The sequence below is a fragment of the Anopheles marshallii genome, chromosome 2 (genome assembly GCF_943734725.1).
Source record: "Anopheles marshallii chromosome 2, idAnoMarsDA_429_01, whole genome shotgun sequence".
Lineage (NCBI taxonomy): Eukaryota > Metazoa > Arthropoda > Insecta > Diptera > Culicidae > Anopheles > Anopheles marshallii.
Window position 1 is genome coordinate 79,235,514 of NC_071326.1, and position 17,544 is coordinate 79,253,057.

Consider the following 17,544-nt stretch of genomic DNA (forward strand, 5'->3'; position numbering starts at 1 on the left):
AATGATTAAAAATATTTTGGACACATTTTGTTTAATATTCTATCATTGTGTTCGCTGTAGCGCCATCTGTCGGCACTCCCACGACGCAAACCCAAAGAAGCGTTACAGGCAGTAAAAATGTAACGCTGTTTCGTCATGCTTAGGATTTCATTTGTAATTAAGCAAAAACAACGAAAAAATTAATTTTCTATAACTCTTTTATAAAACATAACTCTACAAATCATCTCAAAGTGTAAAACTACATAAAACATTATTTTAAAAAATTCCCTACACTGCAATGACGGTTTGACAATTGGAAGCCACATTGTTTACACTGTTTGACACTTTCCCTTGACTTCGTAACCCAAAACAAACAGATTTTCTTGTGATGGTTGCAAAGTTGTAGAAGTTTTCCGTAACCCGGCCGGGAATTTTCCGTATTTCTAGCCATGTTGGGACATCTGGTTCGCCGGCATATCTACGGCCGGTGCGTGTACACGGTCCCGATACGCACCATCAACGTGGACAGTTCGACCAAGCTTGGTTTTCCTTGTGCGTACAACGACGAGGAAACGAAGAAAATTCTCAACACAATCAATGAACAGGAAGTGGAGGAATTGTACAAGTAATTTCAAGCCAAATAAGACACGCATCTCTTTAGTTTTTTGTAGCATATTGTGTCGCTTCTTTTTTTCCCGCCGTAGATACAACATCTCCAAGTACCGGTTGAAGAAAATCGAAGGATGGCGTAAAAAGTTCGGTTCCTTTCTTTCGCTAGAGCAGGTGCTCGAGCTGGACGGGTTCGGTGTGACGGTGCTACGCAAATTTTACGATTCGATCGTGCACGGTCCGAATGAAGATACGGTAGCCGTCACGAAAGCAATTAAACGAGACGTTAAATTCACCACCCCGCTGCTTAGTGCTCAGATGATACCGAAAATCAACAGCTGCGTTTCATTGTACGTCGGGTTGGATTACGTGACCTGGGCACACTTCAAGCTGGCAAAAGAACAACCAACTGCACTGGCAGGTTGGAACAGTTACAACATCAGCGACCGTAAGCTGCACATCAACGAGCTGATCCGGAACGTGTCGCAAATGAATCGGCTCATCCCTGCAGCGGATGTATACGTGGTGGAAAACCCTCCCGTTGCACAAGCCTCGGCCATGGGGTCGGCCGTACAGACCAATATTAATGTGCAGCGTTCGCAGCTGATCGGTATGCTGATGCTAATGCTAGCCAACAGAGCTTCACCGTTTGCGGACGGTGGCTTGAACCAGTCGACGGATGGTTCCATCGGTAGCAATGTGTTCTTCCTGAAGCAATATCTGTCCGCACGCTTGTTTGGCATCTTTGTAGGCAACGAACGGGTCTCGTCGGAAGAGGTGATCCGTTCGATCATGGAACGACAGCTCGCACCGAACGAGGAACAGCTTGAATCGATGCAATCCCGCCTAATCATACCGTCAGGGTTGAAAATCATTTACGAGGAAAACGATAGTACCGAGCGCGAATTTCTTGGACAGTCCCTACTGCTTGGGCTATCGTTTTTGCGGCTTTGCATATTCAAATGCGAGGATAGTTTGAAAATATTTCGTCGATAAACCAACGCCAGCAAACGAGCCCTGTGATAGAATGTTCCTGTTCAAGGAGAAGTAGTAGCGCATTAAAAGCAATTGCAAATGTATTTGAAAAACGGATAAATTGTGTGCTCGAATGAACGTTTTCGGATACGAATCACTTTCGCTTTCCCTTTCCTTTGCGTCCGCGACCTTTACCGCGCATTTTGCGCTTTCGCTCCGCAACTGAACGCCAGCAACGTTGCAGTACCTTCGCTGCCCGGTTCATCATGAACGCTTCGATCCGTTCCTCCTGCTCACGAATCTCGATCTGTCGCTTTTCTTCCATCGCATCAAAGTACCTACGGGAGAAGAGAGAGAGAGTAGTTTCGCCGCAGTGCCTGTAATATCTGGACAACCACTGGAACAAACTTTTTCTCCTGCGGGTCGAAAATGTTATTCTTCCAACGGTTATACTCCTGCTGGCGGGTGTTCAACTTCGTCACCAGCTCCTTCAGCTCGTGTGTCCGCTCACCCGCATCCTTATCGTACTTGTGCAGCCACAACTGCAACTGATTGGTAAGCTTCAGCTTCTTCAATCGATTCGTTTTCTCCACCGTCAAATCTTCCTGCAGTTGCTGCTGGTAGCACTTAAGCGTGCCTGCCGCTTCCTCGAGCAAATTCTCGTACCGCAGATCACTTCTCTCGAAGTAGTGGAACATCTGCCGATCGGAATCATCCCTGAAAAGCAAAAGATTCAAAACCTGAGCGAATCCTCAAACTCATGAATTCATGAACACAAAACATTTTACATAAATTTTATAATATTATCACGAGAATTCTCTCCCAGTTCTTCCAGCTCCTTGCGGTACCGCTCGATTACTGCGTACTTCTCCTGCACGGATTCCTCCAGCTTTTCCTTCTTCATCACAAGGATGTCCTCGATCTTACGGATTTCCTTCTTGTTACGCTCGTTGCGCGTCCACAGCCGGTGCAGAATCTTCTCCTTGGCCAGATCTTTCTGTGCCGTCAGCTTCATCTTGTTGATCGTAAACTTGCGGAATTCGCGAATGTTTGAAAGAAAGCGTCGATAAACACCCGGGAGCTGTAAAGCAATAGTGGAATTGTAATGATTATGGAAGATGTCCATCTTTAAAGGAATATTCTATTCCCACCGACCTGCTTCACATGTCCAACCGTTGCCGCGTGGAGTTCCTTTTTCGCGAGAAGGGACGCCAGTTCAATTAGTTGTCCTGCAGGCACGGTTAACTGCTCAACCTGCAACAAAACATGCTTATTCCAAGTCCGAAAACAAATCTTCCGCTTATTTCCCCATCCTTACATCAATATCATCCTTGGACATCGACGCCGATGCATTGGAGGCAATGTACTGACTGAGAAACTTTATCACATTCTTATCATCCTCCTCGAAGCAAACATCCAGCAGGGCTTCGTTGTGACAGATTATCGGCAGGCAGAACAGTACCTCCAGCGTTTGGGTCAATTCCCCCAGTATCATTCCTACCCGGTTGATCTGAATGTTGAATTCGACCTTCTGCAAACTTTCCGGATCGTACGAATCGTACTCCTCCTCGCCGTGTGCCATTATTTCTGACGTTATCTTCTCCACCATTGCCTTGACGGCGGCCACATCCTCCTCGGAATCACCGGCACAGACCGCTTCAAAGCTGTCTCCCATATTTAATAAAGATATTTAGTAGAACAGATCTCCTTCTTAACAACGCAATCTTAGACTAACTGCTCAGTAAATATATTCCATAGCAGCCATAGACACCATAGCAACGGTGCATGCGTGTTGGAACCGAGCACATCAAAGCGTTTAATGTTAGAATTTGGACAGAAAACAATCGCCAGGGTCGCTTTCTCCACAGAAATTTCACTTCTTTCCTTTTTTCCCTTTTTTACCCTTCTTCTTCGTTGGCTTTATTTCCAATGTTCGCTTCCAAGCACGCTGCAGCACTCGCACTGCGTGCAGCTTACGCATTTCCTCAATTTTCTCTTCCAGCGCGATCGCCTCGAATGCACCAATCTGTTCCTGCAGTTGACGTAATCGATCTTCCTGGGGACGGAATACTGTGTCCCTCCACTCATCAAGACCAGCCATTCGATCCTCCAGCTCCCGCAAAGCCACCATTGGTTCCCCAATGAACTTATCGTACTTCTTCACCCAAAGCTGCAGTTGGACTTCCATCTTGGCGATACGCTTCCGCTTTGTCTCCTGCTGATCGAGCTGGGACAGATATTCCGGTGCGGTCTCAACGTGGGGCTGGACGGCAAGTTGCTCCTGCAGTCGCTGAACAACTACATCGCCTTCCAGCTTCAGCGCCACCAGAACATGTTGCGAAGCGTTCAGCTGTTCTTCCTTTTCCAACTCGCTGCGTTGCTGAAGTCGCTGGCGCTGCGCTTTACGCTCGAGGATCTTCCGTTCGTATTCCTCAATCTTTCGGGTTAGTGACTCTATTTTACTTTCCTGAAGTGCTATTACCCGTGCCCAACGGAACGTTTCATGCTCGGCACGGTTCTTGATTATTATTGGAGGACTCGGCGGACGCAGTAGAGATTGTTCGCTAGTGATTCGTACATGTTCGATCGTCTGCCGAATAAAGTGAGTTACTGGATCGGTTGTTGAACATTCTGTCACTACTTTTGCCTTTTCGTCGAGCTCTTTTAGTAAATGTTGGAATTTTGGATAATTGTTGGGGACTATCGCAATCTGTTGTAACTCCTTCCATACATCCTCTCCATCCGTTGGTTGCTTCTTGAGATATGTTTCTACTCGTTCCAGTGCTTCCAAATCGTTCAAAAGTTCCTCAAAAGCTTCCTCGATACGTGCTTTCTGTAGGGTAAAATCTACATCTTCCTTTGATGCCGATTTTGACGTCAGATTAAGGACGGAATCGAAACTCTCCATATTAGCAAAGGGCACCCAACAACAACACCAACTGCAGCCGCCGTACTAAGCCTGCATGAAATGAGGTTGCTACGGAAACAAACCAACTCAGTGCCTCGTGTTGTCATCAAATAAACAGTGTGCCTACTTCGTTTGTTCCGTACAGCAGGCACAATACCACCGATAGTGTTTAAACTTGAAAAATAGTACAAATATCTTTTAAATAGAGTCCAAAAACATTGCAAAAACGGCTTCAAAATGGGAAAGAAAAAGGGAGGAAATAAAAACAAGCTCGCCAAAATGTCCGACGAAGAGCGGGCCCGATATTTGCAGCACCGTGCCGACATGGAGGAGGAAGCGAGACGCCGCAAACAGCAACTAATAGCCACGTTTATGAAAGTGAGAACAGAATTGTGTGTGTGTGTGTGTTGAAAGTTTCCCTCTTACAGCACTATCTTTCACTCGTAGAACAAGCTAAAACGGGAGGATGCCTTTGCGCGGCTTAATCTGGCCAAAATCAACCAAGAGTGGCGCTCCATTTTGCGTAACATCAAGTGCAAGGAGCTGAAGGAGGAGGTGGAAGCGGTGGAGAAAACTTGCACCGAGTGTATCGAGAACAAGAATGCCGTCATCAAGCGGTTGTTGTGTGATTTGGACGAGTCGGAAGATTTATACTCCACCATGCTCCACGCGCATATGGAGCGCGTAGAGAAGATCATACGTAAGTAACGTAGGTGTGTGAGTGTAACTTCAGCTCCACTTACCCACATCTTCTCGCTCCAGGTATTCATAACGATCGTGTCAACTTTCTCATGGAGCTGTACGAGCTGGATAAGAAGGAAATCATCGAAAACTACGAGCGGGAGATGGAGCTGTACAAATCGAAAAAGTTCGAGCTACAGAAGGATCTGGAGTGTGTATTTTACGGTCTTGCCGAGAAGGCACGCACCGATCGGATCCGTAACGAGGAGGAACACATGCTCAAGAAGGACGAGCTGAAGAACTCGGTAGGTGTCTCCAGGTTTTTTTTTTATTATTTTCTTCCCCACAACACAAGATCTCTTGATCTTGCGTAACGAGGCGGTTTACTACATCCAACGGAGTAACTACAAGCAAGTGCATTCAGGTGCCACTAAAGCGCGTATACAAACCAAGCTAAAACATGGCGGACGTCACACTGTCCCAATCGTCACAGTTGGACTCGAACCGATCGCTCAAGCACGTCACAAAGCGCATCGAGTAGTCACACTTATCCTTCAGCCGATTGTCCAGCGCCAGCATGTGGAAGCACTCCTGTATCGAGTCGGTGTAAAACTCGCGCAGCTCGTGCTCGCGGATGTCCTTCGTGATGACGTGCAATACCTTGTGCTTCTCGGGGAAACCTTCCGCATTGGTGGCTTTCAGCTCTTCGAAGAAACACTGCATCAGACACGCCCGATCGCGCTCGATCGTTGAAGAGTTCCCGCCGCGTGATCCATTACCGTTGACCGTCTCGCCATACTGTGGAGGTGGGCGTCCGTAACTGGTATGCTCACCACCCGCGCTGGAAGAGGTGCCTTGACCTCCGTAGTACTGCCGTTTGCGTCGTCGGTAACTTCTTCCGTAGTCGAGCATCATCTGTTGCTCCTCGTCATTTCGTTCCCTTCCGCGATCTCCCATTCTCGAACGTCCGTGACGATCATCTCCATTACGTTGGTCTCTTCGATCCATCTGCTGCCGTCTGCCGCTTTCCTCCGGACGGTTCATTCGCCCATTACCTCGGTCGTTTCCATCGTAACGACGTTCGTAGTAAGACTGTTTGGCCGTTCCTTGTCTGTTGCTTGGACCCTGTCTACCATCATCGTAGCCCGTTTCCTCGTTCGATTCGTCTGATGCCGATGAATCATAGTTCGGGTACTCGTCACTAGTCCGATTATCCGAGCTGGTGTTCGTTACCTTGTTCAGGCACGTCCGTACAATTCGCTTCACATCCTCCGTACTTGGACCTTCACCTGTGCGGCATCGCAGACCATCGACCGGACGGGACGTGCCCAGCAGGAACACAAGCACAATCACACCACAAACGCCAATGGTGGCCGCTCTACCAACACACCAACCTCGATGATCCATCGCATATCTAGCTTACGGAGTTAATCCAACATGTCGCTTCTACGGAGTTACAAAAACCCGCGTGGTGACGATGTCCGCCAACTACCTACTCGCTTCGGATCTTTCGATGAGAGTTGTGGTTTTATACTCTTCAAAGCAACCCAGTTTTGATGGACTAATCGGTCAATTATTCTGTCAAAATGAACGTTGACAATGGATCAGCGTGGACGTACTAATTGGTTTCGGCCCTGATCTGCCTCGCCCTCACCTGTCATTGCTCCAGATCATACATTCACTACCATTCTCCAATTCCAATTGCAGATGATACTGAAGCTGGAAATGATCACCAAAGAGCGTGAGCGTGAAATGGAACGTCTGTGGAAAGAGTTCCAACGGGTGCTGAATCTCTATCTACGCAACACGGAAGAGTACCGGAACGAGTACAACACGCTGCGTGATCAAGACTCCAGCGACACGAAAAACATCCAGGATCACTACGCCGAGGTTGCCCGGCTAAGCGATCAAATAGCTGATCTGCGATTAAAGCTGGCCACCCTGAAGGAGGAGCACGAGTTCAACATGAAACAGATGCAGAAGAGCAAGACGGAATTGCAGCTTCGTGTGCAAAATCTTAAGCAAGAGATGGAACTCGGTACGCGCCTGGACCAGGAACAGCTGAAAACGCTCGCTGTGTACAGCAACGACGCGATCAAACATCTGCAAGGCATGCTGAAGAAGGTGAAATCTATCTATCAGATAGCGAGCTTCTGCAAAAAGTACGAAACCGAATCAGAAGATCTGCTACCGTTCGTTCAGCGTCCCAAGGAGTCCCAGGGAGGACCGGCGGAGCCGCCGGGCTCGGAGCGAGCACTCGCCTTACCATCCACCACCGAACCAACGATGGATTCCTTCAAGCGCGAGGTGTTTGACACGGCCGAACTGTTCGAAAGTTTCTGGATGCGGTTCAACAAGGCACGCATTGATGTGGCGTGTCTGCGCGAGGAAAAGCAACAGCTGATAGACCGGAACGAGCAGCTGAAGGCACATCTGAAGGACTACCTCATCACGGTGAACATGAACAGTGGTGGACCGGTAGAATCGCACGTAGATCTGCTCACCAAACGACCGACCTCGATGAAGATCGAGAAGCTGGTACGCATCGACGAGCAGGTGTTGGTGCAGGAAGGGACGCGGAAAACGGTACGGTTCCGAGCCGGTGGAGAGCGTACCGATCAGCGACCCGTCACCTGCATCGAAGGGAACCTCAGCAATGCGATCCGGAACGAGCGACTGTTGGGGGTTCGGGCGAAATCTTCCGATATCTACTCCATGGTGCGTAATACCGCATAATCAAGCGGTATGACGATGGGAATTCCGGAGTAGGTTCACGTATATGAAATAACTCCAGCGCTGTCTAAACATCAGAGTAGACTCCGAGAAAATCCTGAACCGACTCCGACTTCAAATTCTACCAGAATTGGTCCAGCAATGCTCCAGGTTGCTTTGACTTCTTCAGACCAGTCAAACTACATCGAACATCTTCGACGTAACATCAAGACTGCTACCGATCTATCCATTTTCCTTTGGTAATGATCTGCAGTTGATCCGAGTTGATATTCGGAGTGGGTACGAAATTGATCTTGAGTTGTTTCTGAGTTGCTATACTAAAGCTGTTCGTAGTCAGATCAACCTAATTCCTACTGAAGAAGCATACGGTACCATGAAGAGCCTTATAGTTAAACTTTTATTAAATAAAAATTCTTACATTATAGTGGGTGTGGAATGGTGATTAGTGCTTACACAAATAAACTAGGACCGTAACAGAATAATATGTATATGTACCCATACACAAAAATGAAGCGTGTTTGTAATTAAGTTATGTCGCAAGCGAACCGTCTCTTTGTTTTGTTCCGGATCCGTAGCGGATGACTTGGTTGTTCTAGCTAAACCGATGTGACGATCTGGTACCGGCTACGAGCACTGGTCGGTCGGCCGCCACGAACGACTGCGTACGGCGGATCATAAACTCACCGGCGCTGGTCCGATAGGTGGGAGACATGGCCTGAAAGATACGAAGCGTATTATGTCCACAACATGTTCAACCTCTTCACGAACTCCCCGCACAATACCAACCTGTAGTTTTGCCTCCACAATGCCTTTATTATCTTCCGACAGCTGTATCTTCTGACGGGCCAGCTTCAGCTCGCGGTCCAACCTTTTGCGTTCCTCCTCCAGCTGCCTCAGCATACCCTCCGCCTCGAACAGCTTCTGTTCGTTCTCCTGCTGCCGATGCTCGAACTCCATCCGCTTCTGACGCTCCTGCTCCAGCAAACTCTTCTGCTCCGCCTGCAGCTGTTCCAACTCTTCGCGCTTTTCCCACTCCTCGGCCAACACGCGCGCCTGCAGCGCACGCACAATCTCCTCGTCCCGCTTGGCCTGTATCTCGTCCTCCAGCATCTTCTCCAGGCACAGCTTTACGTCCTCCAGCTCAGCCACACGCCGTGAATCTTCCCGCGCGACGGCCTCATACTGACGCGCCTGTGATTCGGCCGCCAACCGGGCCTGTTTCTCGCGCTCCAACTGCACGTGGGTTTCCTCTAGCCGGCGCAGATGCTGGCTGCGAAGCTGTTCCTCCTCCCGTCGGCGCCGCTGCTCCGCTTCCCGCTGCTGCTTCCGCCTGTTGACCGTATCGCGCTGGAAACCCTCGCGCCCGGTAGAGTACGTTATGGCTAGCTGAAGTGCTGCAATCCACTGCAGTCGGGTCTTGTGATCGGGCGTGCCCAACTCATACGTCCGATCGCCCGACACAAGGGTGAAGCGTTGCACTTTCTCCTGCTTGCCCGAGCTCGGATTGCCCGCCGGTTTGACCATAAACCGGGAGTCGAGCACAATCGTGCCGCAAACTTCCCGATCGGCCGGATGCTTGTAGTACGACAGCTCGCAAGGCTGCAGCACGAAGAAGTACTCGCGGAACGTGGGCAGCACGTAACCGCGCCGGAACAGGTACCCCTTCTTGATGACGTCCTCGATCAGCGTCTGATACATGTCACCGATCGCCTCGCAGATCGACTCGCGGTAATCGTTCACCTTATCGTAATTCTTGAAGCGTAACATCTCCAGCAGCTCACCGAACTCTAGCGACTGGTCGGACGTGCGCAGGTAGTCGTACTTGCCGTCACCGTCGTAGTTCAACCCGAGCGCATTCAGCAGATGCTTGATGATGATCAGCGCCTCCATCGGGTGAATCTTGACCGCGTACCGGTTCGGCTCGGTTGCATCGGTCGAAAGGTCGGCCACGAGACAGAATATGCGGAACAGCTTGTAGACGGCATCCTCCGTGTAGTACTGATCGTTTGCAGGAAAATTCATCCGACACACCAACCAACACACCTACACCCGGAGCAAAGAATGTGAAACTTTTAGTGGTGGATCGTCCTGCTTGTGTTGCGCCAAACACCTTACCTCGTCGATTTTGGTTTCATAGTTACGCAATGCTGCCAGGGGCAGCTCGTTGGACACACCGGCAAACACCTCCTGCGCCAGGTAGTACCGGTAGTGTTCGAAGTTCAGTGTTGCCGTCGAACGGAAGTGATCCAGTCCACGCTCCACACCGTACAGATCCAGCAGCGTTGCAACGTTTGCTGTTAGCACCTACGACAAAAACCAGCAACGGAGAACCAGGAAATCGAGTTAATAACCGAGAGACGATCGTCACACTACCCAACGATTGGTTCCAAAAATAGTCCACAACGTTAAATGGCTGCCAATAAAATAGCATTCATAGGGAAAATAGGAAGCACTCGGTTCTGGCACTCGTCTGGACGCGACAATAAAAAGCACTTTAGTCAGCCGCGGCTATTATTAGCGGTTAATTTTTATTGCTTCCTCGTGGGTCGCTTTTAAGGTGGCACATTTTACAACGTCCAAGTCCACGACCCTAACTGTTCCGGGGGCAAGCCTTTTTCTATTTTACGGTTCGATGAGCACTTAATCAGTGACATCCACAACATTTTTAACGCAACAGAATGTGCGTGAAGGTCGTGTCTACTCTTCGAAAACCGCAGGGGGGAGGGATCTATTATCTAGGCTAGTTTCGGTTCGGTAATCCTGATACTCACCTTCAACTTAGATTTGCTCACAAATCCATCCCGATTCTGCTGCAAAGCATTGAACGCATGGCATATACTGTTGGTAACGTTCTTCAGCAATGTCGCCATTTTGATCCTGTTTCCAGCCCGAGTTGAGTACCGTTTTGTTTTGATTGTAGAACTTAGATAAGCACACGATTTGCACAACGCTTCACGATTGCAGAGCTACAGTAAGCTTTCGTCCAATGTTCGTCTATTAAACCCTCGCCACTCTGATTGGGGTTAAAAAAACGTTCTTTTCCAACACCTAGACCGTACACGCTACAACCAGGCTGTCACAGCTTATTCGCACTCGTCCACGCACCAGCACATTGTCCGACGAACGCATCCCGAAAACTGAACCCACTGTGGAACCACCAGCCTACCCAGCAGGTGTAAGCTCACCACACACTGTTTGCATGTGTGTGCGCGCGGCGCTTCTGTTCTGTTCCCTCGCGCTGTGTTGTTTTGGTTTCTTCTGCGGGTGGGGCACACCAGTTTGCACACAATCCGTACGATAGAGGAGTCGGCAGAAATCGGCAGTCACAACACAGTCACCGTGTGCTCTTGCTGTTTGCTTCTGCTGGGGTGCTTTTTTTTTCTCTTTTCTTGACGGCGGTACAGGTTCCCTTCGCAAAAAAAAAAAACACTTGTGGCTGTGTGTGAGAAGAAGGGATAGAATGAAGAAATTTGCAACGATTAACCAGCTAAATGCATCTCCCACAATTGGCCCCCTTTGGTGGCTTGGCTTTATCCCAACCCATTATCTCGTGGATGCACATTCGTTTGACGCCTCTGGGTAACCCAACACATTGCCACACACACAAGATAAACAAAATACCCATCCAGCATTGGTGTAGTGCATTTTTAACCATTGCCGATGAGAATGATGTCACAGTGGAGACGCCAAGGCCGCCCATACGTATTGGACCCATACGTATCTCGCAACCAACAACAATGGTGTGTTGTGAGCGCGTGCACGTGGTACATGAATAGGCATGATAGCAGTTGGAGATTTATGCACATGATGCATACGTTGTATGACAGGTGTGATAACTTCAATGTGCAGCGCTGAATGCACACCGAATTAGCTGCACGGTATGCGATCGAACAAAGGCGCTGGGATCGGTGTTCGGCGTGGTGGTTTTGGGTTTTATTGGAGGCTTTAATAACAACCCAACAATGAAATCAGCTCAAAAGCGAATTCTTTGTACGGTGGTTAACCAAGCACAGATGACTAGACGAAGAACAGAAGCCAGGGAGTTGTTCGAGAAGATATGTCAAGCGCAAGATCTATCTACAAAGATAATATATCAGATCACTCTTCCTTCTTTCTATCACATCCTAACTACAGAGATCTTCAGATCATCTTCAGAGATCTTCAGAGATCAGATTCAGAGATTAGAGATCTGATCGTAGTCAGAGAGACTAAGTGCTGTTCGGAAATCTTAGAATTTCTGCTCAGAATGCTTCGAATTTCTGAAATCGGAGTTGGTATAGTCTTCCCTTCATATATCGATATGATCTTGGCTACTAATAGCTTCTATTCAGAGTGTACGAGAGTTGAGAGGTGATCTTCAAGTTTTATACTTGGCAAAACCTTAACATATGATGGAATAGAGGACAGAGAACATCCTATAATACATTAAAACATACACCGAGCACTAGAAATCCTTCTTCAAAATGTAAAGTTCGTAGGTAAAATGCTCCTAATTCTACTGAGCATGTGATCTCGGAGATGATATTCGTATTAGCCTTCTTCTTGAAAAAGAGTCATTTAACCTGAAGAATGTGGAAGTAACTGATAACTAATGGTTAACTAATAAGATATGGTTTACCACGTAGTTTGATAGTCAGTAGCTGGTTCCAGAGCTTGTAGACCAAACGCTGTGACACGGGATCTGGAGAATGCCCCAAACAAACGTGCTATAGGGGAGGTAATTTTATAATTAAGACTCTAACGACATGTCTGACCGCAAGGACTTGTCATGGCTAAACCCCAAAGAGGAGTAAAGAGAGATGGTGCTCCATAAAGCCTTGGAACAATGCATATGTTTTGGAGATGTATTTGGTACAAACTCACGAGTTGGAATGACTCTCACATAGCAAAGACTTCCAGCAAAGGTTTGATTCGATTAATCGAACAGCGATTCAAGAAGTCCTTACTCCTTATAATATCCTTATATTCCTATACGTATACCTCGTCATCGGCTAAATTGCAGGATCTTTAAAAACTAATGACTGGGGATACTAAAAAAGATATTGTTCGTTTTATCGAGGAGTCATGAGACTGACACTGTGCTCTTTATCCCGTAAAATAGAAGTAGATGTTACACAACCACAGACCGTTCTACGTAGCAATGTATTCTAATAAATCATTCAAAAATTCTAATATTCTATGCACCAATTCTAATAAGGCGACAACCGGGCAGTGTAATCAATCTTACCCCAACCCAACAATCGCCTATTTCCCAACACTTCTCCTCGGACACTTTGTCCGACATTTTCATTAATCTTCAAACCCGCCACCCCAGATAACGATGAATCACGTTTTGCCACCGCTGCGCCTACAGAGATGGTAACGATCGCGTTCTTCGGCCACGGTATCGATCGCCTTTCTCTCCTTTTCCAGCATCGTGAGCTCAAATCGCCCGATTTCGATGTTTGATTTTTGCGCGCTGATTAGGTTGTCCCTCCGTCCATCCCATATTAGGGATCGTCCAGCCAACCACACACATCTGTACCGGGTTGGTCTGGTGTGATTCGAAAACGTGTACGAGCGTAACGCTTCTTAATTGCTAAACACCATTTCGCACACACACACCGGTGGCAGCAGTAGTCGCGCCGTTCGCTTTCCCGATCCGTAGGCCCAACATTTCCTCCCACGCATTTACGCCGCAGCGACGACAATCGGCACACAACTTGCTACGCCGGGCGAATGATTATAAAACACGCTCAGCCGCCGGTGCGTACCAGGTTTTTTTTTTTGGGGTGGGCTTGCGCAAATCCCAGCACAAATCGAAGTGAACGCGATCTCGTGGCGGATTGTGTCGAAGATGTCAGGCTGCCGTGCGCTGGAACAATTTGGACAGAACGGCTTTTCGGTCCCAGGGACGAAAGCCGATCCAGATTGGCCGATTCCAGCGCAAAAAGGCCCAAACACCCCAAAAACGGCCCCCTTCACGATCGGAAAAGAAATGGTGATCACCGGAATAATGCTAATGGGTTATTCCGAGACCGGCGCGACAACGCCGCGAACATAACAATTCATTTATTTGAGTGCCTTTTTGACGCCATTCAGTGAAAAATCGGCTGGATTCGTCGTCTTTGTGATGCGCGGCCATGTAAAAGCCGTAGAAAGTACGCGCGGTCGCGGATCTCACGGACGGCCGGCGCTGGTGCGTGGGTCTTGACCGTTTTTAATATTAACTATCGATCGAACACGGCAATCAATCGTTTAACCGGCCATTTCCAATTGTGGAAATTGTCCCCAATTTGCTGTGCCACCACCAAACACACCTTGACTTATCTGTGCGGACCAGGCAAGCTGTTCGGGCCAGATGTTGGCAGCTCGAGGGCACAAATACACAGAATCTAGAATCAGCGCAACCATCGTCTAGAATTTATTCGTTCACTATCCAAACATAGACGCGACATGCAATTTGCATGCGAAATTACTGATTAAAGTTTGCAAAGCGACCCACAAAGGAGAAGACATCATTAAGGACGACGGTTAGGATACTGGAATAATTGATCGTTGGTCAATTAAAACAAATGATCACTTCCATTTCCGGATGCAAAACACAAAACAATGCGATGAACGAATGTCCATTTCTGATGGTCTAATCTTAGTGACTCTACCAGACCTTACCAGAGAGTGGCAGATGCTTGATGCGCCATTTTGTCAAGATATCGGCAACTTTAAGTTTCGTTTCATGTTTAACCAGCATTTGTGACTGATGTACACAATAAAGTTCCAATGAAGTTTGTGTTTTTTTTTGAAAGACATTCTTGAAGATTCTCGTCCAACGATCGCCATCACCATAAACTCGGCTCGAAATGGGTAGCGGGGTAGTATTGCGAACACTCCGTTAATCCTGCAAAACCTTGGAGACGGCAAAAACCAAGCAAAGCCAATCTAGAACACCGATAAAAAACAATAAAAATGCACTTGTCGCCGCTCGTGACTAATAAAACACCGCAACGGACGCTGGATCGATCCAGCGGTCATCGGTGCCAAGACACACCGGACCTGGTGTCAAGACCCGTTCGATCCATATATGGACATTTCTTTATCAAAAACTTCAACGCCACAGTCTTTGCAAAACGACACATCACTCGGCGCGTTCGCGGCGGCATCACACACACGGGAAGAAGACGAGCAATCAAGCAGTAAATGTGGTCCCCCCCACCCCCACGGCAGCACATCAAGCCGCTGCCAACATCATAAACTTAATCCCCCCCCCTCCACCCTCCACCCTCCCCTCTGCTCCCACTAATCGACATCGGTCGGTAGAGATTAATAGAAGTTCACATATTCTAATGAGCTCTCCTTCCGTACGCGTCCTCTTGCTCGATCGGCGTACCACTTCCTGGTCCGGGCAGGCTACACGCCACCACAAGCGGTGCGCAATTATAAAACCGATCCAGATTTGAGCGCGACTGCAAGCGTTCCGATAGTGCGCCGCTAGGAAACACTCCTTTCTGCCACGGCCCGATACCATCGCGCACAGCAACAGTCCGGGACCGGTTCTAATACATCAAACCAACAAACAGCGCAGCGACAAAAGAAAAAAGGTGTGTCGTAGGCGTTCGCCCGGGTTTCGTTCACTGTTCCAACATGGGGAGACGTCCATGGCAATGACCGATGCGATGCGACCGGGAGGAGCGGCAACTCACCGCCGAAGAGAGTGCCCAAAAATGGTCACCACATGCTAGGGCTTCGAAAAGCACCGAAAAGGGCAGAGTGCGATGGTAGGGAGGTAGCCACTGTTGGTGTTGTTTGCGCCCGGTTGAGTACGCCGACGCCACCGCCAATGTAAACAAACGATCTTCCGGGCTCTGGTGTGCCGAGCGTTCCCCGCGCTGGAGTTCAAGCGCTTGGTTCTGCTTGTCCTTGACCGACGTTTTGCCAGCGACCGCACACCTCACATCATCTTGTGGCGGTGTGAGCCGGGGGGAAAGGGTTTTTATGCCCAAATATGCTCACTTGCCACACTTGCACACAACCCCGTGCCGGTGTTTACGAGGGGGTGGTACGATCATTATGAATTCCACCAACTCTTCCCATCAGAACCGTTGGGCCCTGCACGGTGATCAAGCCAAGTTGCCAGCTCAGTGTCAAGTTTCAACCTCACGGGACACCCCGGCGGTTGAGGTGTGGTGACGTGTGGATATAAATTGCTCGATCACGATGTGTCGTGGTCAGCATAAGCCCAGGTTGGCGCCATTTTACGACTCGCGCTCGGCCAGGAAGGCGCCCGCATCCAGATGTAGCAGGGGGGGTTCCACTACGACGCCGGATCGGTTCGGGGACAATGCACAATAGGGCCACCCGGCACCGGTGAGTCCGGTGAGGTTAAAGCAAAGCGTGCCTTGATCTTCGCATTACGACGTAAACGATACGGTTGATGCGACCCAGTGCACAGAGTGCTGATGACACCACCCGCTCGAAAGAGGGCCACACGACACTGCGATGAGAGACATTCGTGAGGTCGTGCGCTTCTTCGCCTGGAGAGAACAAAGCGAACGAACGAAAATATAAGTCATCTCCTACGCGTGCAAGTGTATAATGTACCGTGCTGAAATATGAATGAAGTTATAATTGTACGCAATCGTGACTGGAAGGTGACGGGAGTACAAGGTCTAGATGCAACACCGTTGTTGACCGCAATATGTTGCGTACAATTTATGAGTTAAGTTGAGTCTTTTCAAGACCTCAAAACACCCCGAGACCCAAAGAACCAAAAGAGAAGAGATTAGACAACTTCACAGAATTAACTTCAGTTTTTGCACAGACTCTAAGTTAAGACCTCAAAACACCCCGAGACCCAAAGAACCAAAAGAGAAGAGATTAGACAACTTCACAGAATTAACTTCAGTTTTTGCACAGACTCAGTCAAGACTTCAAAACACCCCGAGACCCAAAGAACCAAAAGAGAAGATATTAGACAACTTCACAAAATTAACCTCAGTTTTTGTACAGACTCTAAGTTAAGACCTCAAAACACCCCGAGACCCAAAGAAACCAAAAGAGAAGAGATTGGACAACTTCACAGAATTAACTTCAGGTTTTGCACAGACTCTAAGTCAAGACCTCAAAACACCCCGAGACCCAAAGAACCAAAAAGGGAAGAGATTGGACAACTTCACAGAATTAACTTCAGTTTTTGCACAGACTCTAAGTCAAGACCTCAAAACACCCCGAGACCCAAAGAACCAAAAGAGAAGAGATTAGACAACTTCACAGAATTAACTTCAGGTTTTGCACAGACTCTAAGTCAAGACCTCAAAACACCCCGAGACCCAAAGAAACCAAAAGAGAAGAGATTGGACAACTTCACAGAATTAACTTCAGGTTTTGCACAGACTCTAAGTCAAGACCTCAAAACACCCCGAGACCCAAAGAACCAAAAAGGGAAGAGATTGGACAACTTCACAGAATTAACTTCAGTTTTTGCACAGACTCTAAGTCAAGACCTCAAAACACCCCGAGACCCAAAGAACCAAAAGAGAAGAGATTAGACAACTTCACAGAATTAACTTCAGGTTTTGCACAGACTCTAAGTCAAGACCTCAAAACACCCCGAGACCCAAAGAACCAAAAAGAGAAGAGATTGGACAACTTCACAGAATTAACTTCAGGTTTTGCACAGACTC

At 48.2% G+C, this 17,544-nt stretch overlaps 6 protein-coding genes across 6 annotated transcripts; 2 read left to right on the top strand and 4 right to left on the bottom strand.

Moving 5' to 3' along the window:
• Positions 1-428: 428 nt before the first annotated feature.
• On the top strand, positions 429-1,584 carry LOC128708457 (uncharacterized). The gene is made up of 2 exons (XM_053803436.1): positions 429-604; positions 684-1,584. The coding sequence occupies exons 1-2, from the start codon at positions 429-431 to the stop codon at positions 1,582-1,584; spliced, it is 1,077 nt and encodes a 358-aa protein (XP_053659411.1).
• Positions 1,585-1,717: 133 nt separating this feature from the next.
• Positions 1,718-3,238, bottom strand: LOC128708547 (dynein regulatory complex protein 10-like). Its single transcript, XM_053803525.1, has 5 exons — positions 2,882-3,238; positions 2,719-2,817; positions 2,352-2,644; positions 1,972-2,280; positions 1,718-1,901 (listed from the first exon to the last, which is right to left on the bottom strand). The coding sequence occupies exons 1-5, from the start codon at positions 3,236-3,238 to the stop codon at positions 1,718-1,720; spliced, it is 1,242 nt and encodes a 413-aa protein (XP_053659500.1).
• A 198-nt stretch (positions 3,239-3,436) lies between these two features.
• LOC128709317 (uncharacterized) lies at positions 3,437-4,471 on the bottom strand. The gene has a single exon (XM_053804303.1). It carries the CDS (start codon positions 4,469-4,471, stop codon positions 3,437-3,439), a length of 1,035 nt encoding a protein of 344 aa, XP_053660278.1.
• Positions 4,472-4,708: 237 nt separating this feature from the next.
• LOC128707106 (dynein regulatory complex subunit 2) lies at positions 4,709-7,888 on the top strand. Its single transcript, XM_053802053.1, has 4 exons — positions 4,709-4,849; positions 4,919-5,171; positions 5,234-5,457; positions 6,860-7,888. The coding sequence occupies exons 1-4, from the start codon at positions 4,709-4,711 to the stop codon at positions 7,886-7,888; spliced, it is 1,647 nt and encodes a 548-aa protein (XP_053658028.1).
• LOC128707107 (general odorant-binding protein 71) lies at positions 5,606-6,559 on the bottom strand. Its single transcript, XM_053802054.1, has one exon. The coding sequence runs from the start codon at positions 6,557-6,559 to the stop codon at positions 5,606-5,608; it is 954 nt and encodes a 317-aa protein (XP_053658029.1).
• Positions 7,889-8,477: 589 nt separating the features above from the next.
• Positions 8,478-10,755, bottom strand: LOC128708910 (differentially expressed in FDCP 6-like). Its single transcript, XM_053803890.1, has 4 exons — positions 10,657-10,755; positions 10,001-10,189; positions 8,672-9,928; positions 8,478-8,600 (listed from the first exon to the last, which is right to left on the bottom strand). Exons 1-4 carry the CDS (start codon positions 10,753-10,755, stop codon positions 8,478-8,480), a joined length of 1,668 nt encoding a protein of 555 aa, XP_053659865.1.
• Positions 10,756-17,544: the final 6,789 nt, after the last annotated feature.